At 38.9% G+C, this 24,036-nt stretch overlaps 3 protein-coding genes across 3 annotated transcripts in view; 2 read left to right on the top strand and 1 right to left on the bottom strand.

Annotated features, from left to right (window-relative positions):
* The window catches only part of LOC139745115 (histone H4), a 50,995-nt gene extending 30,224 nt beyond the window's left edge, over positions 1-20,771 (top strand). Inside the window, exon 2 of the mRNA XM_071655535.1 lies at positions 20,367-20,771. Within this exon, the coding sequence (XP_071511636.1) occupies positions 20,384-20,695 (312 nt within the window). The 5' untranslated portion in view covers positions 20,367-20,383 and the 3' untranslated portion in view covers positions 20,696-20,771. The remainder of the gene's footprint in view (positions 1-20,366) is intronic.
* Positions 1,196-22,674, top strand: LOC139745136 (sodium- and chloride-dependent glycine transporter 1-like). The gene is made up of 14 exons (XM_071655555.1): positions 1,196-1,201; positions 3,530-3,779; positions 6,332-6,463; positions 7,062-7,293; positions 7,862-7,994; positions 8,647-8,781; positions 9,577-9,680; positions 10,351-10,475; positions 10,965-11,077; positions 11,922-12,062; positions 12,654-12,753; positions 13,780-13,880; positions 15,243-15,413; positions 22,393-22,674. The coding sequence occupies exons 1-14, from the start codon at positions 1,196-1,198 to the stop codon at positions 22,525-22,527; spliced, it is 1,878 nt and encodes a 625-aa protein (XP_071511656.1). The 3' UTR covers positions 22,528-22,674.
* LOC139745114 (histone H3, embryonic-like) lies at positions 19,248-19,661 on the bottom strand. The gene is given in 2 exon segments (XM_071655534.1): positions 19,248-19,624; positions 19,626-19,661. Coding segments are annotated over 2 exon segments (411 nt in total). The 3' UTR covers positions 19,248-19,249.
* Positions 22,675-24,036: the final 1,362 nt, after the last annotated feature.

Below are 24,036 nucleotides of genomic sequence, written 5' to 3'. Positions count from 1 at the left end.
TAAATGAATGAGGACAATGAGTTGCAAAAGTAGCACATTCCAGGTTTGCATAACTGTATGAGGACATTGCATTGCAAAGGTAACATAGATCAAGTTTGCGTAAACTTATGAGGACACTCAGTTGTATTGGGAACACAAAACGGGTTTGCATAAACGTATGAGGACATTTCATTGTATAGGTAACACAGACCAGGTTTGTAAAAACATTCGAGGACATTTCATTGCAAAGGTAGCACAGATCAAGTTTGCCTAGATGTACGAGGACACTACACTGTATCTATAACACACATATCCGATTTACAAAAGCGTTCGAGGACCTATCATATGCGTTTAAAAAGAACATTTGTATGAATATTTATGAATGTGCAACATTATTTTGGAAAGGAAACAAAGTACGTAGGAGGACGTACAATGTAAAAGTGATTTACCAAAGCCCTATTGCATTATAAGTTACGATTAAACACTCAACAATAAAATTACCGATCTTTAAAAAGTGAGGCATGTTGGAGATTTTACGACTCAAAAGGGGGGCATGTTCAAGGATATATTTTTCAAAAAAAGCGACCCATCTGAACGGCACAGGCCGGTATACAATATTAGGCGAGTGCTCCCCCTAAAGAATAATAATAATAAATGGACATTTCATTATGCTTTTCAATGTATAAATGCATAAACTGTAGCTATTGACCTTAGTCACAGAAATCTTATTTTGTTAGAATAGCAAGTTTTAATCAAACAGAACCCAGGTTTGCATTATAATGTCTGACAAATGTAATTGTGTGTGGTTGACCTCTGTCGAATGTTGAAACATAAAATGTTAACATCAGAGAAAGCTATCTCGGACGTATACCAAAACGAGAAATCATGTCCTCTGATGTATAGGTCTATGATTATTTTGTGAACTTAAAAAAACGCGCGTAATCTTGTGAGCGTCGTTAAAGGCATTCTTTTTTATTATGAGTCTTTTAACCGTATGACGATTGAGAGCTAAATAACATCTGTCCTCAAGAGGAGGTAGTTTGTCATGGTCCTCGGACATACTAGGCATGTACGTATGTGTGTGTGTGTGTGTGTGTGTTCGTCTGTTTTGTGTATTCTTGATTTCCTCTTTCTTCCAGAGTCTGTTCGGTATGTGTGAGTGCGCGTTTATGTGGGTGTGCGTATAATCATGGAGGTAGAACTCCATGGTATAATCATGGAGGTAAATACCTCCATGGTATAATGTAGGATTTGTATCCATTGTTATATCAGAGTATCATTATTTTGGTATATTGGTATAATGATGTTTGGCGAGGATAGAGAGGTGGGTGGTTTAGTCATGTGCGTGTGTGTGGGCGTGTTTATGTGTGTGAGTGGGTGGGTATGTGAGTATGGTTGTGTGTGGGGGAGGGATGTGGGTGTGCGTGTTATGGGTGTAGCGTGTTCTGGCCTAGGGAACAATAAGGATATAATAAGATATTTTGATTGATAATGAAGGAATGTATAGTAATAGGAGGAAAGGAAGGGGGAGATTGTTGTTTGTGTACGGAGTATACTGATTTCTATATTGTTTTATGTTCACTATACGTGTAATACAGCTTTTGAAAGAAACCTGCTTAGTATTATCCGTTAAATTATATTGCTTTTTTTAAATAAATGTTTTAAAAAATATTTAAGAATTATAACGGGGCGGGGACATCGTTTGTTTTTATATGTAAGATTTCATTAGCTTTTAAGTATTTAGTATACTTCTTGACAGGAGATATGTTTTGTATTTTGTATTGTTTGAATATTGTTACGGGTTATGCAGTCATCCATCCCAAGGTCACCAGTCAATCCACCCATTGATGAGTATAATACCACAGATAAAAACTTTGGCGGATTGTAAAGTTGATCAAATTTGATACCAGCCCGTATGATTGTTCAGAACTCTCTTCCAGCTCACGTGAAAAATAATTGACAGATTCATAACAATATGTGTTGTATAGGCTACATTATTGTTCATCCTCTGAACATTTAAGTGGAGTGTATCGTAGTAAAAGAAATTGAAATAAACAAATCTGTGTATTTGTGCATTTTTATGCTTGAGTAAGAAAGAAAGGGGGAGAGAAAGAGAATGAATAGAGATTGTAGTGCTAATATTGTTGTAGGAGGGCGTACGATGACCTGATGCATCAAACCGGTTTATGACTTTCATTCACGGTCTGGTGAAGACGGAGGTTTCGCGTAGGCGATTCACATGATACTATAGAAGGATTTCCGATCGCATATGAGAATAAATCGACATTATCGACGTAATCCAAAGCCATTTTTATCAATTTAAATGAAAATAGGAGGGGGAGGGCCCCACGTGAGTTGGCAATCCTGTGACCATCGTCTCCCGTCGGTGATCGCAATCAGCTGAGTCTGCACATGATGGCTTATGAACGTTTGCGTGGGAAGGGGAGAGAAAAAAAAATTGAGGGTGTCGAAGTCCGAACCGATGACCATCCGTAATTTGACGTTCGTATGCGATGTGAACAAGTGCTTTTCATGTTCATTCTTAATTCATGGCATAAAGCGCGGCATCGTTTTCTGCACATTATGATTTACAGACTTTGATAAGGTATTAGTTATGCTGTTGGCATGATATACAAAGAACCTAATTGGCAAGACGTATAACGATAACGAAGCGAAGAGTGCTATCATAGTTATCGTAATCTGTTCATAACATGTCACGGGAAAATCCTTTTATTCTGAGAATATTCATATCCGCACTCAGTTTTGTTGTTTTTGTTATTTTTTGTTTTTGCCATCGAAATCCAACACAAATAGACCGTTATACGGTATAGCACATTTAAACTGGCCATTATGACCATGGACCTATGTACACCAAGTAGGTATGACCGATAGCTTGTTCGTTTAATCCGTTATCGAGAAAGTGAAAAAAAAAAGGCACGGAAGGGAAGATGGAGAATGGAGACGCGGTTTATAAGATGAATGATTGTATAACTGTGTCCATCCCTCAAAATACAAAATCCCGCCAAGATGTCTTTCACGGAGAGCAGACGTAAGAAAAGTAAACAGTGAGGAGCAGGAGGGGGGGGGGGGGGGGGGAGTGGAGTGGGATTGTCGGAGATGCGTCACACGGAGACGATAGATGCGCCCACCGCATCATCACGGGTTTTATCCATCTCTCGCGTTCCCGCCGAATGCAAACATCACTTTATTTCCGAATTGACCGAGCGACGTATTATCATCCCGTCGTCGTGCCCTTCTTGAATGACGTCAATCGCTGACCCAGTTCATTTTTTTTTTTTGGGGGGGGGGGGGGAGGGGGACCAGCTATCAATAACATCGCGCTTTCTTATGATTTGAAATTGCTCTGCCCAATTATGTCAGTGAGAAGTTGAGTTACCAAATCAAGTTATTGCATTCCAACAAACTTGTTTCTCTTCGTATACTTAAGGTACTTCACAGCCTAATTATAACAACGTTTCCGTGTTAACATTTGTTTAGTGGGATGTAAGTTTATAATTTTGTCATTTCTTTTTTCCGTTCGCGACGACAGAAACCCTTGGATGGGACCGACGGCAGTGATCGGCCGAACGGTGAGAAACCAGCCGTCAAATCCGGACCGGACGGAAAGTACGAAAGTTTGAACCCTCCCGTACATCCTCGGGACCCCGCCGACGACGATGGCAATCCTTCCCGCGGGAACTGGGGCAGCAAGATCGACTTCATCTTATCGTGCGTCAGCTATGCGGTCGGGATCGGGAATGTATGGCGATTCCCGTTTCTATGCTATCAGAACGGTGGAGGTGAGTGACTTCGATTTACTTTCTTTTGAGATTTGAGTTATCATACATCTTCTGTCTGCTTTGCTTTCTTGCCTTCTTCTGAATTTAATTAATTTGTCTAAATAATGATAATAGTGATAATAACATATACGTGTTATATTGTGCCAAATCCACTCTATATTAATGATTTTTTTTTTATTGTGAATTTGTTCTTTTATTCATATTTGCTTTATATTTAGGATAAATTTCCTTTCTGATTTCTGCCTTTAGACTTCAACTGACCCAGATGTGGGGATTATGTCATAGGTCAAGGGTCAAGATTAGTGGGAAGTGAATGTAAACTGTATAATTTTGAATTTTTTTCAAACTTTTTCATCTTCATTTTCATCTTCATTTTACATTTTGTCTGAGGAAAGCAAATCAACGAACCCACATTTTTTTTTCCTAGAAAGAATGCAACTTGCCTGTAAGGTCGTCATGAAAGGTCATTGCACTTTTGTAATGGTGTCATTATAAAGTGTCTTGGTAAGAACTTTGAAGGTTCTTGGTGTGGCCTTGCAATAAGAAATGAGAAAAGGTTGTATCCATAATGTTCAGTGAAGTTGGAGATAGCTGCAAGATCAGAGGTCAAAGGTCACTGCACTTTAGACCCTCATAATGGGAGTTACTTTAACAGTATGCATCTAGTAATATTCTTCATACAGTTAGTGACATTATAAGTCTACTAGACTTGAGTATAATTTGCTGCTGTGGAGACATAATTATATCAGTGTGATACTTTTTCCACCTTACATACTTAGGTCATGGCCTGTATTTGAGAGTAGCTTGAGCTGCGTGCGTCATAGTGTAACCAATTGTAGATTCAGTCAAGCTTATGTAAGATTGCATAAGTCAGCAGTGCTGAAGTAATGAAAAAAATTACCTGTGTTAGAGTGCTGATTGCATAATTTCAGGAAATTGATACTTTTAATTCAGTATCCCTTAGAGCTGTCTCTGTGTTTCTCTTTCGTCTTTCAATGTAGACCTGTTTGAGTTTTTTTTGTTTTTTGTTATTTTTTTTTTTTGTGATAAGTTGACAGGGCCAAAACAAGTTTAGTTGTTCCGTTCACAGTAATGAATTAAATGTTCATGCGAAATTCAGGAAATGTGCACTTGCCTAAACACCCTTTGAAAGCTAGATTACTCCTCCCCTCCTCTCTCTTCCTCTCTCTCTCTCACTTTCTTATGAAACAAACACACAATATATGAAGAGTTTGTTTGCAAAAACCGATAAGTCCATATTTGCCAAATGGAGATACTTGCGATTAAAGGTCAAGAAAAATAAAGAGAATAAAAAGAAAATGTTTGCTTCTTTTGACCATAACTTCAAAAATGTACCTTTATATGTAGTGACCAATATATAATTTAAAAGGTATTATTTTGTACTTTATGACATGTACCGTACTTCAAAATCTTCAAAAATGGACTTATCGGTTTTTGCGAACAAACTCTTAATATGTAAACTATGCAATTAGAATCTGTTGTCATGCCAACAACTTCTGTCAGTCAAGTATCTTTTCTTACTTTCCCCATATTCTGAAAGTTTCTTAGTGTGTATGGCATGTTGCATAGATGAGCTTGTAAACTTGTATGTAAAGGGACAGAAATCAGTTGAATGAATACAGCATCGTCAATGCACTTGGCTCATGACCAGGGTGTTTTTTTTTTTTTTTTTTTTTTTTGGGGGGGGGGGGAGGGGTAACAGGCAGGGAAACGTGTAGGAAAACGTGGCTGTGGAGGTAGGAAGAACACATCCTTTCCTTGGCTAGGGCACTGGAAACAAGGGGGGCATCGTCATGCTTTAGTCTGTCTTTTGGGGGTTGTAACGTCCTACGAGGAAACGTCTCCCCGTCCAAACTGATGACAAATTGATTCCTGTCTGACTACTAAAGCTTGATAAGGCCCGACAACGTTTGGTTTGCATTAGAGTGAATAAGTCAAAAGGTTGATGACACTCTGCTGCCAAAAGGTAAAACATATTGCAGCTTTGTCGAGTATGACAATAAACAAACAAATGGCATTGATAATGCAAGAAACAACAGCAGCAACAACAAAGCAAACTGAGAAGATGGTTTTGAATGGTTAAACATTGTCATTAATAGTCCAAATGTTGTAATAAGCTGTTGTGTTTATGATAAGTCAAGATCTAACCATGTTGTAGTGATATTAGGGTGATATTCTATCAAGATACCTGTCAGGCAAGTACCCATTCTGTATTTGCCTATCAGCGAGCTTTAGTTGCCCTGGGTAAAGGGCCTATCTCACTAGAGGGATGTTGCCATGACTAATCATTTGCCATAACACTCGCAACTTGAAAGACAAAAAAGTGGCTTGTGCTCTCACCAAGAAGGTCACTCCGTGGCGACGTCTGAGATGTTCCCAAACATGATGACAACTTGTTTGCCCTTAAGTTGCGGGGATGTTGTGGGGACGTCACCAAGACGTCCTCAGCAGTCACACAAATATGTATGATATACTTTTCTAGTGGCAGAAGAATTCTCTGTAATGAGTTTATTAATCTCTTGTTCCCCCAGGAGCTTTCCTCATCCCCTACCTCATCATGCTGGTCGTAGCGGGTCTTCCCCTCTTTCTCCTTGAAATGAGCTTCGGACAGTTTACGGGTGTCGGTTGCTTGGGCATCTGGAAGATTTGCCCCATGTTCAAAGGTGAGGGAATATTCACCAGTACTGATTGTTTTCTCCAGAGTTGTCAGATTCATTAAAAGAAATGATTCTGAGAATAAGCATGGAAAATTTTGTAGTCAGATATCGATGGTGGTATGTATGATTAGCCAAAACTGTAGGACTTCTTTTGTGTGAGATCCACAACAATCAAGCTGTGTGTATATTTCTACAGTTAAGGGCACAATGTAATATAGATATATAGAACTGTCACTGCATTTGATGTGCATATCGTATTCATTTTATAATAATTGGCTTCATTTAATGATAATTGGCTATCAACTTTTGATCAAAATGTCCAGCCATATGAAATTTGTGATATTACAATTTGTTGAGAGAAATGGTTTAATGGTCAAAGCGACCAAAGCGGGAAGTTGATTCAAGCAAAATATTGTAGATTACTGTTAAATAAAGATAGAAAAAAAAGAGGTAAGCATATGAATTTGATATATTGGCTGTGTGTTCAAGTTGAATGCTTTGCCATCTGTTTTTTCCCACTTTTCATGACCAAGTAAATTTCTTGACCTATGCCTTGGTCTCTGACCTTTTCCACCTGTCATTGAATCCCACCCTTCTCCCACAGGGATTGGCTACGGTATGCTGGTCATCTGTTTCCTGGTGTCCATCTACTACCAGGTCATCCTGGCCTACACCATCTTCTATCTCTTCTCCTCTCTCACCTCCGTCCTGCCCTGGGCCAGCTGCGGACACGGCTGGAACACAGACAATTGCACAGAACGTGTTGCCGATGGCAACACCACCTTCAACATTAGCTTCCTCCTGAACCCAAAGCCACCCAGCGAAGAATATTTCTAGTAAGAGTGCTACCTTCCTTTTGCTGTGCCATTTGTATGAGAGTATTATACCAGTGAAAGGGGGGGGGGGGATTGCTAAATTGTGTCCTTTGAATAGTTGAGTTTTGAATAATTGATCACTAAATTGAAAGAAAACATAAATGAATATCATTTCACACCCTGATAGAATAATATACAAATCCCCTGGATTCTCAGATTATTTCTAAGCATCAAGATGCATGTAGCATACAAGTATCTTTCTTATTGCTTTGTGGAATCTCCTGGATTTTGATAGGAGAATGTTGACATGTTGATATGATGCTATTAGCACTCAATCATTTTAGCAGACATCTCTTTCTATCTTGTGTAATTTGCGAAGATTGTTGACTGCAAAGTGTAAATAACACTTTTTTCACAATCAATACTTTCAGCAGACATAAGAATTTGTAAGTATTTTGTAAATACAGAGTAACGTCGAGTAAGTATTTTGTAAATACAGAGTAACGTCGATCATTCAAACTACATTATTTTCCTTTGTGTATGCGGTCTTCTGATCTTTGATTTTTATCCCCATGTTTGCTTTGTGTAGCAACCATGTGCTGGGAATGAGTGACGGAATTGATGAGATGGGAAATGTCAAGTGGAAGCTTGTTCTGTGTCTTGCTGGTGCTTGGGTTATCACCTTCCTGTGCCTCGTTAAAGGAATCAAGACATCGGGAAAGGTATGCCATTTTCCTCTTGATCATTCAGTCATTTTTCATACTTCCAATTTGGGAACATTGTTTTAGGTGGTCATGGTAGTCAGTTTAACACAAGTATGTATTCTGTTACTCTTTCACATTAAAAGATACAGTGTAGGTATTCAAAAGAGGAACAAACAAAATAATTTGATGTTAAACATAGAGGCTCTGAATGAGCCCCAATATTAATTTATCATACAGGAACACAACAGACAGTATGCTGAAAATTCATTTAACCTGTCGAGGACGGGCTGATTTTGCTACAACATACATTTCCCATGAGACATCTGCCCGAGTATACTCAGGACTCGTCCTCAGCAGGTTAAATTGGCTCATTCTCAATGTCAACCTTGAGCACTTTGATTATTGCAATGCCATTTCTAAGCACCCTTGGTTACAGGAATTTCAGATATCATGAAGAACTTCTTATGAACACTTATTGCCCACTCCAAGGAAGAAAGAAAGACCCAAAGAAAAGGAAAGAAGATGGATGGTTGACTGGCCTATGTCAAACTTTTTCCCATACAGCCATCAACATGATTTCCTTCAGCTTCTTTCATCTTCAAGATGAAATGAGCTTTGGTCAATTCTTGCTTCACCCTTGACTTTAGCCTCTCTTTCTTGTTTTTCCCAGGTTGTGTACTTGACCAGCACTTTCCCCTACCTGGTTCTCTTTATCCTGCTTGTCCGAGGCTTGACCCTTGATGGGGCAGTGGACGGCATTGTCTTCTACATGAAACCGGACATTTCAAAGCTTGGGCGACCACAGGTATATTTTTGAATCCCCTTTATTCTCTGCGTGAAAGGTACATGCTTAAAGCTAATTCTTTCTTTGTCTATATTTTAGTTGTTATTTATCTGAGGTCGGGATTGGTTGATTTCATCTTCTTTCATATGCGTGCTTCAATGAATGATATTCAATAGTTTGGCATCACTGATGAATTGCGGTATGCATGAGAACTAAGATAATACTAATAAAAGGGCGCTCTTAGGATTTTGATTAAACCCTTCATGTTAATGTCATAGAATTCCGCTTAAATTTGGGTAGAATTTGCTAATACTGATGATAGGCAATGAGACAGTAAGTACTGTACAATAGGAAAACATTGATGTTACTCTTGCCGTTAACCAACCATTTTAAAAAGTCAGAATTACTGTCAGCGGGATACATGTCCATATGGGCAAAGCGTAGACTGAGAAAGAGGAGATTTGAAGCCTTATGTGCTCTTGATTTAGCCTAACATCATTTGTTGTCCTTGATTGTCTATAGTACCAGCATAAGTTCAATTTTTGGTGAAAGAGTGGGCGTTGGGTGTGATACGAATGAAATTGTTTGTGTATGCATTGATTGATTGTTGTGTTATCAATTCAATTCAATTCAATTCGTTTATTTCCATTTCAATTGCAACAAAAACAACATGAAGCATTCAGTGTTACAGATGAACATAAAAAAACAATTATGATCACCTTGCAGTAAAGTGTGGAAGAGTTGGTCCTTGTTTGACTCACGTTGGAGTTTCCCTGTCTGAATTTGATTTAATTTTTTTTTCTCTCTCTGTCTCAGGTGTGGCAGGATGCAGCAACACAAATCTTTTTCTCCCTTGGCGTTGCCTTTGGTTCCCTACACACCCTATCCAGTTACAACAAGTGGAAGAATAATTGCTACAAGTGAGAAGGCCAAGTCTGTCACCATTCAAAGTTTAACCAGGCAAATAAAACACAAGCAGACAAAGAATTTACAATGGATTAACAAGTTTCAGCTGCTTTATTTAACTCTCTGACTGCCTACATAGGTACCCTGCTGTGCCTCAGGGATTTCATAACAAGTTTTGCCCACTGATATTTTGCACCAGTCAGCAAATAAAAACACATAAATGGTGGAGTCCATGTTGTTTTGTCAGATGTGTTTCAGAGCTTTCCAAGGGTGTGACCCTTTTTATTTTGTCCTTTTATTGGAAGCTCATCACCTGCAAGATAGAGTGAATTTGTTGACATGTTATGACAGGATCAATGTTTTCATGAAATAGACTTCCCCCCTTCACATTCTCCCATATGCTGCTTCCATAATGATCAATTCTCATTGAAAGCAATTGCTAATTAAGGATTGTTTGTGCTTGAATTATATCTGCTGTTGGCTTGCTCTGTGGTTGAAAAGAGTGAGATGTTACATGACTCACTATAAAAAAGTTCTCATAGCAATGCTCAGAAAGTGACAGCTATAGAAACTCCATCCATGGATTGTTATTAGTAAATATGAATCATTGTATTTGTTCTTATTCTGTTGGTCTTTTAGAGACCAAAGTCCTCATCATGTTTTATTGTTGATCTCCCACACCAGGGATGCCCTCATCGTCTCAGTCATCAACTGCCTAACCAGCATCTTTGCTGGCTTCGTTATCTTTTCCGTCCTGGGGTTCATGGCTCATGAGGCTGGCGTTTCAGTGAAGGACATCGCACAATCTGGTAGGTATCTACCGAGATCTGTATTGGCCAGTTTAATAACGTGTTCAAATTAATGGATAATTCTTTTCCCAGGGAAAACTTTAGTATGGAGCTATTCCGTCTGCCTATACTTGCTCAATGCATTCCTCTGCCTAGCATATGATTTGCATGCACTAGTTTTTGCTATGTCAGTCAAGTCTTTGGCAAAGCATTCTGGGTGTCAAGGATCAAATTTTGTCGTGAGGGTCTTAATGAAATTCTTGTTACAACAAAGTAAAGATTCAGATCTCAAACTTATCATCCAGGTATCTTTGTATACTGTTTGGCTAAAGCAATATTTCAATATAACAAAACAAATCTGCTCCAAGGACTTTGTTATAATGGGAGTCCCCTGTAGTTACCACGAAAGAGGCAAGACATGAAATTCTTGACAAAAGAAGTGACATCCCTCTTCTTCTCCCCATCCCATTCATTTTATGTTTGTTTGTTTGTTCTATTTGCCTGCTTCAGGACCAGGATTGGCATTTGTAGCCTACCCTGAAGCCATTGCGAGGATGCCGCTGTCTCCGCTGTGGTCCATTCTCTTCTTTATTATGCTCTTCATGCTTGGATTGGGGTCACAGGTGAGCTCCAGGCACCTTAATTTCACCCCCTGAGAAACACCACAGATATTTTCATGACATGATAGATACAGTCCTTGGTGCTCCCAGCCCCTGTTAGTAGTAACACTTCAACATTTCTGCCTGTTTCATTGCCTTGCATGATTATGTTTATCTTTTCTATATCTGATTTTGTGTAATACTTTCTGATATTGTATCTGAAAGGATTACATGATGCAAATATACCAGGAAAAAATAATATAATGATGATTGTAGTTATTTGATATAGATGATTCAATGCAGTGATTATGATTTAGTGAATGCCATGCTTGATGAATTCATTGACAGATTGGTTAATTGATGATGTTGATATTATGAGGTGTAGATAAAGGTATGCACACCTGCACAAAGGAAAACATAAATTAATGGCATAGTAATTAATAGATAATGCCTTGGCAAATAGATTTGAAACACCATTCCACAAAATGAGAAGTGGCTGTTAACTAATGTGCACATATTCTCATCAAAATATAGTATAAAGAAATGTAGTATTGCTGAGCACTTTCCTTTATATAGTATACAAGCTGATATAGTATACATGCTGCAAGTTTTATAAGATTGATGAAGGTACAAGAGCAATACATGTTTGAAACTGATAAGATAAGTTTGTTAAGTATTCCTCACCTGCAGTTTTGTATTATTTTTCAATTTTCAATTTGTGTGTGTGTTGGAATTTTGTGTATGATAAGAAAGAACAAAAAAATCTAAGGGATTTTGTTTCAGGAGTGTAAGAACGCAGTGTGCTTTCCTATGGCATTCTGTCTGACCCACCAGTCTCTCATGGGGTTTGGTTTGGTTTGGATTACAGTTCTGCCAGTTTGAGACGGTCAATACTGGACTTGCCGATGAACTGGAGAAGTACAGCAAGAAATTCCGGACATACAAGTGGATGATCACTGCTACCATGTCTGTCATCTGCTTCCTCCTTGGCCTTCCGCTGGTCAGCGAGGTGAGGACAAGAATTTACGCCTGACCCTCTCCCTCTTTAATCTTTGAAGCCACAGTACAGTCTAATTTGACTGTGTATGCATTTGGGAATGATCTGTACCTGGGTAATCGACGCTGTATGCGCTGTAACTTTAAATGAATCTTGGTTGCATAATCTTGTTGATTTTCATTTTTGTCGCTGCACAAGAACATAATGCATCACTGTCACATTGTTTGACTTCACAGTATGTCTAGCTAACACTTTTGGGTCTTTTTTTTTTTTGGGGGGGGGGGGGGGGGAGGGGGAGGTAGGAACGTGTGTTGAATACCAGTAAAGTGCCCCAATTAATTACTGTTTAATGTAGGAAAAAATGGGAAAGGGGGAAGGTAATAATAAATATGTGTTCAAATCTTGCTATGATTGTGTTCAATGTTATTTGTTTTAGCTCTTACGTGTGATAAATATTCCTGACTGCCCAGTGTGTTTGTAATAGCATGGTGGTAGGTGTTAGGAAGGAATGAACACACAGTATAGATGGCACATGTCTCGTTAATTGTGTAAAGTTAGAAAAGATGCTGACAGCAAATTTATACTTTGATGTTCACTTTTCAGGGTGGCATGTACCTTGTCTCACTTATGAATGATTTCTGTGGAGGTCTCTCGCTGGTCTTTGTCGGTGTATTTGAAAGTATCATCATTTCATGGATATACGGTGAGTGGGTTGTAGTGGTCTCCAAGGCCCCATTTCATTTAAAAAAATGTTAGGATAGCATTTCTTACTGGAATGACAACTTCCCAAAGCAACAGCCGATCAGGAAGCTGAATTCTTGTTGTTACCATGACAATTGCCATTCCAGCAAGAGTTGGTATAATCTTTTATCAACTTTCTAATGAAATAGTGTTCAGTAAACGAGTTTCTCTTTTAACTTTTTGACTGTCTATTATCAGAGGCAGATCCAGGAATTTCATAAAGGGGAGGCGCCTTTGCAAAATCAAAGGGGGGGGGGGGGGTGGGTGCATAGCACCCCTTCCCCATTTTTCTCTTATTTCTTTTGTTCTTCTCTACACTATATGCTTTATGCATTGAATGTTAGAGCCAACTTGCGGGAATATCATGTTGCGAAAAAGGCAGTCGGCTCCAATTCGCGAAAATTTCATGCCGCAAAAATATTTTGTTTTACAGTAGCTTCTATACCTGTGGTCGCATTTGATGAAAAAAAGTAATGTGAAAGAAATGAGAAGGTATATCTTCTTACTTATGCACCCTTACCATTGTTGTACAAAACAGGGCCATACAGGTTACTTGTATACTGTATACGCCATTATATTTAACGAGTCTAAATTTTTCGCGAATCAAGACTTCCCGACAATTTCGTGGATGGTTAAATTCGCGATCATGGAGTCCTGTACTGAACGGAGAAATGTATACGCATACGTCACATTCATATCAACATTCAGTCAATATTTTCATATGTCTTTGATTTCGCGAATAGCAGCTGACTTGCAAAATTCTTGAAAATAACAACCTCACAAAATATTCGGCGCACACGGTATTCTCCAGTTGACAGCTCACTGAAGTTCATCAGAGGTTCAATGACAAACCTTGTTTGAGGGAGATGAGAGTTGAGATTGCAGGAATGGTGGACTAGCTACCTTTAAGCTGTGTAGCAATGTGAACTTATCAGCTGTTTAGTTGCTATTTGCACAGAGGAGGATTTTTGTTTCATTTTGATTTCAGGTATTGACCGATACCTGGACAATGTAGCTTCAATGATAGGATTCCGACCAAACATATACTGGAAGGCGTGCTGGAAATATATCTCGCCTGTCTTTCTTGTCGTAAGTATACTATTCCTTTGTTGTATGGGTTCATCGAGGGTTTATTATTTTCGTTACAAATGTTGCTTGTGTTGTTGATATTGTTGATGCTGCTGCTGTTGTTGTTACTACTACTACTACTCTACTACTGCTACTACTTCTACCACTACTACTACTACTTACTACTACTACCACTTCTACGACTACTTCTACTACTACCACTACTAATCTGGTTGTTTGCTGTTGTTCAGCTCAGATACTCTATTCACAATTCATCTTTATTCGTCCAATAAAAAGTATTACAGGAAACTCATCGCGGGATTTTCACATATAAATGACTAAGCATAACAAATACAATATATACATAAAAAAGAACTAGCTACTAAATAAATAACTGTATGCAAAATCAAACTGAAAAGAACAATCGTATAAAAACGTTGCATAAAAACTACTCCATTGGCATGATGCTAAAAACTTCAAAAACCTTCTCTCTTGTTACGTCCCAATACAACCCCCCCCCCCCCCCCCCCCAGCCCGTAATAGACTGGAACCAAAACCAACTCGCACTAAAATACAACACAGCAAACAAATCAAAACATACAGAAACAATATCAGTGATTATATCATCATATCATATAAATTTCTTTCTAAGTCCACCAATATTGCACAGAGTCATTTCCCAAATTCTGAAATATAATAAGGCTAAAAAATATAATCATTGTAGTTGTACATCAACTTGCCGGGGAAAAAAAATATATAGAGAGAGGGAGGATCAGTGGTAGAGAGAAGAGAGAACGAAAAAGAATAAGATAGGAAAGGAAGCATATATAACAGTTCATAAATGACATATATCAAATATCATTAGCTATGGCATCATAAGTCCAAAACTGTAAAATCCCAAAATGAAGTGATGATGATAATGACCAGTCTGTGTCAATGACTAAAATAAGAAAAGGAAAAAAAAAGTTGAGGGTGATGATGATAGTAATGGTAATAATAACATAACATCTTCAAAACTACTTTATTGTTTTACAATGTTTATTGTTTTACAAATTCATGGTTTCCTTGGTGAGAAAGATATTCGGGATACCTCTTAACCTTGCCATCAATTGCTCACATGTTCATTTTATTATTCTTAATGTATTACATACCTGTCTATAAACCTATTGCTCCCATAAGCTGTCTATATTACTGTTCTAAACTATGAAACACCTGTCCTCAAGATATTCTATCATACTTAGGACTATTTCTAACCTTCCCCATTATTGGCCAGTTGCTTCTCACCTGAAGAAAATGAAAATTTTTCTACTTAAGATCTTTTGCCTGAAGTTCTAAAAATCCGCTGATTTTGATGATTGTTGATTTCCATTCTCTGTTCTCAAGGTGGTAATCATCTTTTCCCTGGTGATGTATGAACCAAGGAAGTATGGCGATCATTACACCTACCCAGCCTGGGCTGAGGCGATGGGATGGCTGATGACATTGGCTTCACTGGTGCCCATCGCTGTCTACGCTGTCTGGTTTGTTTCCAACCAGAGCGGCACGCTCAAGGAGGTGAGTGAGAAAGCCTCTTTTATCCATTATTGGTCAGATTGGACAATTGTATTGACAATGATGAAGAATTTACTGATGGTGAGAGTAGGGGCATAGTGGTGATGATAGTAATGATGGTTGGGGCTAATCGTAATGATGATGAGGAGGAGGAAGAGGAGGATGTTGATGATGTCAATGTTGATGATGATAATGTTGACAGTGATGATGTTGTTGATGATGATGATGATGGTGATTATGATGATGATGATGATGGTGATGATGATAGCTGTGATGACAATGATGATAGTGCTGCCAGTAAAATGAAAGAAGTAACAATGATGAAGGGATGATGGATTCATCACTGTGTGGGTGACATAATTATGCTAAGTTGCGCATAATTCGTTCCCAAAAAGCTTTCATATCCAGCCACAAATAACTTGTTTTTCTCCCCCTTGCCTTGAAATACATTTCTGTGTGTTAGGCATGTACTCAATCTCTAGTGTAATTATTGATGCATAATTATGTACAATGTTTGGTTTTCATGAATTGTTGCCACAACAGGTTGACCCATGATATTGTGCAGTAGTTATCGTATGTATAGTGCATCTAAAGACCTGTATTTATCAAGTCTCTGAAAGTGATTAGGTACTCTTAATTTGTATGTATGCATATGTACTGGTATTAACGTGCAAATTGCCAAATGAGGGAACTTGTACTTTTTTCTCTCTCTTTTTTTAAAAAAGATTTTCAAGTTGACCACTAATTTTGCAGATAAGGAAGATTCACATTGAAATGAAAATGTAAAAAGCTCTATAGTTTAGCAAGAAGTCTGTTCAAAAAAGAAAGTCAGACTTTTGAAGATATGGATAGTACTACTCCAGTGGCTTTTCAGTCACCTGATTCAGATGACTACCGTACATCAATGTACCATGTAGGATAATTTACTTTTGGAATTTTAGGCCAGTTGCTGTGGTTATCACTGAATTGCTGTATATCAAAGTGCAGTACCTGCAAGGCATTGTACAAGATTGTACGCTGAGTGAATTTGAGTTATGTTTGTTAACTGTGTGGTTGTAGCTCTCAGTGGTGAGAACTTATTTTGGGTGGTCGCATGATTTTGATAGACCTTTTGGAGCATGAAACGTTGGTTTAGAAAGTTATCAGTCAAGCTTTAAGAGGTAACCAAAGTTTTTATTAAGGGTGTGTGAGAATATTGAAAAGTGTGAATTCAGAACGGAAAATGACACCGGTATATTTTACCAAGTGAAAAGGCTTATGGACACTGGGAGAAAATTGAGGATACCTTTGTGATACCAGAAACTACCTGCAGAGCAAAGTTTGTTCAAACCAATCATGCTGAAGAGGAAAGGAACCGTTAATTCATTTTTTAGTAATCACCAAAAACTAGTGAATGCTTTGCTGTCAAAATTTTTTCATGCTTAAAAAAAAGATCAAAATGGTTTGAGTTTGAATTTCAATCTCAATCCACTTTCTTTTCTTACAAATTTCTGTTAGTTGTAGAAAGTGAAACTACAATTACATGACATGAATTATGTTCAGCGTATATCATCATCCCGATCAGCTTTTCAAAGCGCTATGTAACTCAAATACTGATGGTGTGGTGTGACTTGTCATGTTGTATATATTAGTATCACAGGGCTGCCAACTCTCACGCATTCAGCGTGAGACTCACGCATTTTGGTCCTTTCTCACTCTAAAACTTTATTTCATTTGCATGCATTTCTAATGATCTCACTCATTTTGACTCCTAAATTATAGCATTGGCCTATGGGAGTCTCACTCTCAACTAGTTTCCAGTGTTGGCAGCCCTGGTATCATGTCTCAAAAGTGCAGCTCTCAGTAAACCTCAGAATCTCTGTGCAGGTCAGCTGTTAATGATTATGTTAGAAGGAGAGAGAGAGAAAGAAAGAAATGCTTTTTTAAGCAGTCCTATTAAAAGCTTTTGATAAAAAGTTCTCTTCTGCCTGGTCTAGTTATTGATTTTGCACTGAGGTAGTAAAGGTGAAACTTTGAAAGGTCCTTTTACATTGGTGTTGAAGCTTTTGAACTTACAACCCCTAAACAAATATCCACATGACCATTTCCCCCTCACTTGGTAAATACATAGTGGGCCAACCCTGCGTTCAACAGTCCTGTCTCGGATAGTCATGAATGCCTTTTGTGTGCTTGAGGATTACCCTTCTTTGTGTTGGTGTTTGGCAATGATTTACATTAAAAAGAGCACTTGATATAGCCTTGCTCAAGTCTTTTTACCATTTTCCTCCCACAATTTACTAGTGTGAATCATGTAGTATCCAGTGAAAGGCACTGTATGAAGTGAAACCATTCTTGTTCTTGTTTAAAGGGATGGTATAGTATTGGCGATTGGGAAACTTTTTGTGAGATATCCTAGAAACCACTTATGAATAGTACAGACAGAGCATACCATTCAAAGAGGAATTCAAAGTTTATTTGATGAAAATTGGGTTTGGAATAGCTGAGACATCTAAAAACAAAGTAAAACAAAGAGATCATAATAAAAGATGTGTACCACCTTTTATTAGGATAGCCCTGTTTTCGATACCTCAGCCATTTCAAAACCAATTTTCATCAAATGGTGAATTCCTCTTGGAATTACATGCCCTTTCATATTTCATAAGAGGTTTCTTGTAATCTCCCCAAAAAATGTGAGAAACATGAAGTTAGGTCTTAACTAAAACTATGCAGTCCCTTTAATATCACAGATGCTTTAAATCAGTTTGAAATACAGAGCATTTTTGTTTAATCTTGACTCTTTTGTATATTATCATATTATTGAAATTTCAGGTTGTCTGAATGTAGATGTGATTTAAACTGAAAGTTATATTTTTTTTTAAATTGAAAATAAAAACAAAATTGGAGGGGATGGTCTGCCTACCCCCCCCCCCCTTTGCCAATTTTTATTTTAAAAAAAATGAAAATAAAAGTACCTGGTAGATCCATGCATGCAATCGCATGACCAAGTCTCCCTACCTTGGGGACCACCTGCCTTGTCAGCCAATTGTGTCAGAGAATTGCCTTTTTCTTTTTCTTTTTTTCGTTTACTTGTCAGCTGATGAAGTTGCAACATAAATATTGAATATAAAACTGCTTTGCACCCCCTTTACGAAATTCCTGGATCAATCCCTGCTATAGAACCTCTGCTGACATGATCTAGCTTCATACAGATCCTTTTATAGAATTCTTGACACTAACACTAAGTTAGATTAGATACTTGTATTATAGAACTGTGGAGTGATACACACTGAAGTTGTTACAATTTCAGCCTAACAAGTCATGAGTTTACATAAATGCAAGTCCTAATGTATGAGAAGAACATTACTTCATTTAATGTTAGTGTTGATTTTACATGTGTATTAAAGTGGGAGTAGTGTCCACTTCACAGCGTAAAATACTTACTGACTACGCCAGGCTGACGATGGACTGGATTCAGGTAGATTTTATACAGGTGTATGCCTTGTAGTTGTTTCCTTCCTAATCCGTGAGTCCATTCAGCGTCGAGTCAAGGTCATGGGGGTCAATTGTCACCTGATATAGAGTTGGATGTGTCAGTCAGGTGACCCCCTAGTCAGGTTAAAGTCACAGTCCGGGTCTGGTTAAGGTCGTGAGGTACAGTAGATAGGAGGGGAAGTTAAAACCAACCATCCCCCAAAACCAAATCCCACTACAGTATTTTGAAATATTGGTTTGTTGTTGACTCATATATGACTGCTTAAAATTAAACCATATTGAGAGAGCATCTTCGAATTCTTTTTGGAATGAGTGGTGGCTCTAAAAAGAGCCGGTATTGCGCTTGAACGCTAGGCGAAAGCGACTTCTTAAGCACGCTCGCCACGGATGCGGCGGGCAAGCTGGATGTCCTTGGGCATGATAGTCACACGCTTGGCGTGGATGGCGCACAGGTTGGTGTCTTCGAAGAGACCGACCAGGTAGGCCTCGCTGGCCTCCTGAAGAGCCATGACGGCGGAGCTCTGGAAGCGGAGCTCAGTCTTGAAGTCCTGAGCGATCTCACGGACCAGACGCTGGAAGGGGAGCTTGCGGATGAGCAGCTCGGTGCTCTTCTGGTAGCGACGGATCTCACGGAGAGCCACGGTTCCGGGCCTGTAGCGATGAGGCTTCTTCACACCGCCGGTGGCTGGGGCGGACTTGCGAGCTGCCTTGGTGGCAAGCTGCTTGCGGGGAGCCTTTCCCCCCAGTAGATTTGCGAGCGGTCTGCTTGGTACGGGCCATTTTAGAAATTGATGAAGATTCACCTTTGGATATTTCGAAATAAGCGCTCTGGTATATATACCGTCTGAGAATGAACGCTGATTGGTCGTCAGTCGTAGCCAGCAGTGATTGGCCCTGTTTTCACGGTCCATCGTCTACTGCATTATTCATAATGTGAGCCAAGCATTCGTCGTCTCAAGATTTTGCGTTTAATTCGATTTTAGCACTAATAACGAAAATATTTCTGAACATCAATATCCAATTGCAATTGCGATTTTGCTTTGCAAGTCAAGTAAGACGAAAATTTTGTCAAAACTTCTAACGTATTGAAGAAAAACGCGATATTATCCAGAGCTTCCCCTGTCTCTGTTGCTGCCTCATGAATCATTCATATTGGACGAATTCGTACCCGTGTACTTCAACACGAAATAGTTTCACTAGTTGTGGTCATGTACATGTTGATATCTGATAATCTTTTATATCTTTGTGGAAGATGAAACAAGTTTTGTTCAAGTGGATAATTTATTAGAGACATATCTACCCCTTTCCGTACAAAAAGAGCAAAATAATGCGTGTGTTAGTTGTAAGCCGATACCCACTGCATAATGCATTATTCATAGCGCGATTGGCGCCAAATTGAAACCGCGCCCCTTGCGGTCACTTACGTCCGCATAGCAGCTATATATAATACTGCGCACCAAGTTTCGGTATCAATTTGAATCTCGCATCATATTGAAGCAAACATGTCTGGACGTGGCAAAGGAGGCAAGGGACTCGGAAAGGGAGGCGCCAAGCGTCATCGCAAGGTCTTGCGTGATAACATCCAGGGAATCACCAAGCCCGCTATCCGCCGCCTGGCTCGCCGTGGTGGTGTCAAGCGCATCAGCGGTCTCATCTACGAGGAGACCCGCGGTGTCCTCAAGGTTTTCCTCGAGAACGTCATCCGTGATGCCGTCACCTACTGCGAGCACGCCAAGCGCAAGACCGTCACCGCCATGGACGTCGTCTACGCCCTGAAGCGCCAGGGACGTACTCTGTACGGATTCGGCGGTTAGACAATGACTCTGAACATCGCCTGAACCATCACAAACACGGCTCTTTTTAGAGCCACCAAACATTCAAGAAAGAATCTGAAGTTGCTCTCATTCAGCCATGGCACTCCCATATAAAATAGTGGGCTGTGCATGGTTAGTTACGTTAGGTACGGGTTCTTAGTAATCTTACAATTAATCTAATGTTTAGGGGGTCTAAGATTCTGGAAAATGCATGCATTAGAAAAACAAAACTAAAACACAAATTACATTTAGAGTCTATGTAGATCCATCTAGTAGTAGGGCCTAACGTTACATAGACTCTAACGTTAGATCTTGTCGGATCTAGTAGAACGCTACACGACAGAATAAAGGTCAACATAGTATTAGTAATGGTAGACGGTAGACTAGACCCTCCATTCTAATGCTTGTATTGTGTAACCAGTTAAATTTAGTAGCAACAGGTAGGCCTACCTCACCTGTTGGGGTCGCCGTTGCGGTTGGTGGCAACCTGTGGAGCGGCCACATCCCTTCGTCTCGACCCCTTTCAAGGGGTTCTATAATGTCCCATGGGAGTGCTTCCCACACCTGGGTCATGTTAACATTGGTTCCATAATATGCCAATGTCCGCATCGTTCCACATTCAATTTGGGTTTGCATAGGCCCAAAATGTTTGCAAAATCTACTTCAAATAGATTACTTTCCAAATATAATCATTTGTCCCTTATTTATTTAGCCGCTAGGGCTTTTTTTTTAGCGACTGTCGCATACACAAGCCATTCTCTTCACATCATTAGAGTTCTTGCAGTAATGTCCCATAAAAAACCTGGAAAAGTCATAGAATTTGGACAATGTTTCCAGGCCTGAGAAAAGTCATGAAAAATTCAGAGTTATAGAAATATGGAAAAGTCATGGAAATGTATAGATAGACACGAGGTCTTTTTTTTAACCCTACAGTGATCTTTTTTTTTTTTCCAATTAGAAAATTCTTCAGTAACATTTAGGCCCCTAGCAGCTTCTATTTAAAAATAATTTTGTTTTAAACGAAAACATTTCATTGAATCAATCACATCAATTCAATTCGATTCAAAGTTTATTTCATTTTCGACGAAACATATGTTACACTTCTTTTGACAACAGAGAATAAGGTAGATAGAACATTATGTATTGACAAGAATGTACAACAATTGAGGACCTTATAGTAATTATACTAGTATGTTGTATCGGCCCGATACAAGCTGTGCTTTTAATTGATGCCTCTCCCCATCAATTTACTTTGATCGTCATTAATTGCATTTAAATTGTCGTTATAGGCCTAGTGATTTTGTATTGAAGAAAACGAATGTTATTGAATGAACCCGAGGAGCTCACTGATGCGTATGCATCGTCATAACGGCGGCATAAATCAATTTTTTTCTTTTTTTTTTGAAAAAAAAAAATGGTTTGTGTGCTGGTGTGTTGCCTGTTTGTGTGTGCGTGTGTGTGTTTGTCCCCGAGTCATTTCAACATCATTTAACTGCTCAGCAAAATTTGTATTCTTTTTCCAAATTACTAGTTATAGGGTCCTAATCCATCCAATTGGGAGTTGGTTTCTTCACTGAATATACCGTAGACCGAAAATGTAGTTGTGATACTGAATTTCATTTTCATTTTTCTTCTTTCTGTCTCTCTGTTCTTTTTCCTTCCTTTCTACCCTGCTTATCTTTCAATCGTATGTGCAGAGACTACGAAAGTCTACTCGACCGGCCCCCGACTTCGGGCCCGTGCTCAATCAACACCGCAAGGAAGCCGGCTTCGCTCCCCTGCCCGACCCCAAGGCGGTTGACCTGGACGCGACCACCAATACCTTCGTTTGATGACAGGTCCTTGTACCCGATCCTATTCGATGATCTGCTTTAGGGTTCGAGTCTTCGGATGCTACGAGCCGCTCTAGCGATATCTCTTGATTTGTGCCAGAAAAAGAAACAGAAAATATGAAAAAGACAAAAAAAAAAAAAAAAAAAACCTAGGAAAAATGAAATCTTGAAGAAAAAAGAGAAACAAAAAGGGAAAAAAAAGCAGGAACCCTCCCCCCCCCCAAAAAAAAACAACAACCAACAAATAAACAAATGAAAAAAAAAACAACTAAAAAGCAGGACAATAATCACTTTCTCCTATAACGCAAAGGGATGAAGATAGTGAGCGCATGCCAGGGTTTTAGTGCCTTGCCCCTTGTGGTGATCAAGCAAGGAGAAATGTTGAGAGTTAGAGCAATTCAATACTTGAAGAAAAAAAACCAACAAAAATTGCTACAGCTGTATCACTGTCATAGAATTATGTTTATTTTCTCTCTGATTATTTTATTTGCTTGTGATTATTCAATATTGTCTTTTTTTACGTTTTATATACAAAATTTTGCCTAATGTATTATGAAAGCAGTTTTTTACTGAAAGTGGTTGGATGTCTCTTTCCTTTATTTTGGAAAGGGCAGATTTAGTAGGATGAGTGATGTCCTGGTATTATCATTGTTATTATTATTGTTATTATTATTTTTTGTTTAAATATTATAATTATTTTTGTCATCATCATCATCATCATCATCATCATTACTAATACTTACTACACTTACTGCCTTTTTATTTATCTTTTTTCTCCAGTCAGTATTTTGATAAGATTATAAGGAGACCCAGATTCATGCGATGAACTATGAAAAATGGAATGAAAAAATAAGTGTGCTACTTATGTGTAGTTCCGGCATTGTAATCATCATAACTAACATGAGAAAGGAAAAAAACCGGCTCCTGGGTACCGTTTCATGGGAGTCGTCAGTTTCTGACGATTTTAAGTTGTTGGTTTTTTTTTTTTTTCTTCTTCTTCTTCTTCTTCTTTGTGATTGGCTGAGAAGCTCGGTCACTGACTATTACTATGCTGAATGCCAGAGACTGACACCTTGTCAGGGCTGATAACTTTCATGAAACCAGGGAGGTGGAAGAGAGAGACACCTCACTGATGAAACGGTGCCCCGAAGTCTGTACTCCGCGCGTGTCGAGCATAATACGGGTAATTCCTGCAGCTCCCTCTACGTTCATGTAACATGCATGTTCATTCGAAAATCTGAAAGCAGTCGGGAAAACGCTTTCATACCAACTCAAGGGTGTTTTGTGCATTACGTTAGCGAAATTAGAGGGCGTGTTTTTCTTTTGTTGTTGTTCTTGTTGTTGTTGTTTGTTGGAAAGCCATGTTGCTTTTGACTTTATTTACTTCGCCGAATTATATTGCGACTTGTAAAGGATGAATGTTAGACTGAAAGTTCGTTGTAGGGGCCTGTTCATCTTGCTGAGCTCATTGGACGCACACACGTATATTCGGCTGAATTTAAATGACAG

Source organism: Diadema antillarum, unplaced genomic scaffold (genome assembly GCF_040938485.1).
Source record: "Diadema antillarum isolate AM-2024a unplaced genomic scaffold, OU_Dant_1.0 seq00001234_RagTag, whole genome shotgun sequence".
NCBI classification, from domain to species: Eukaryota; Metazoa; Echinodermata; class Echinoidea; order Diadematoida; family Diadematidae; genus Diadema; species Diadema antillarum.
Note: the sequence above shows the minus strand (reverse complement) of the source record. Positions and strands in the feature narration are given on the sequence as shown.

Excerpts from the sequence above, each read along its gene's own strand:
- LOC139745136 (XM_071655555.1), top strand. Across the intron at positions 3,780-6,331 it reads ATGCTATCAGAACGGTGGAG|GAGCTTTCCTCATCCCCTAC; the intron begins GTGAGTGACTTC and ends TTGTTCCCCCAG. Across the intron at positions 10,476-10,964 it reads GAAGGACATCGCACAATCTG|GACCAGGATTGGCATTTGTA; the intron begins GTAGGTATCTAC and ends TGCCTGCTTCAG.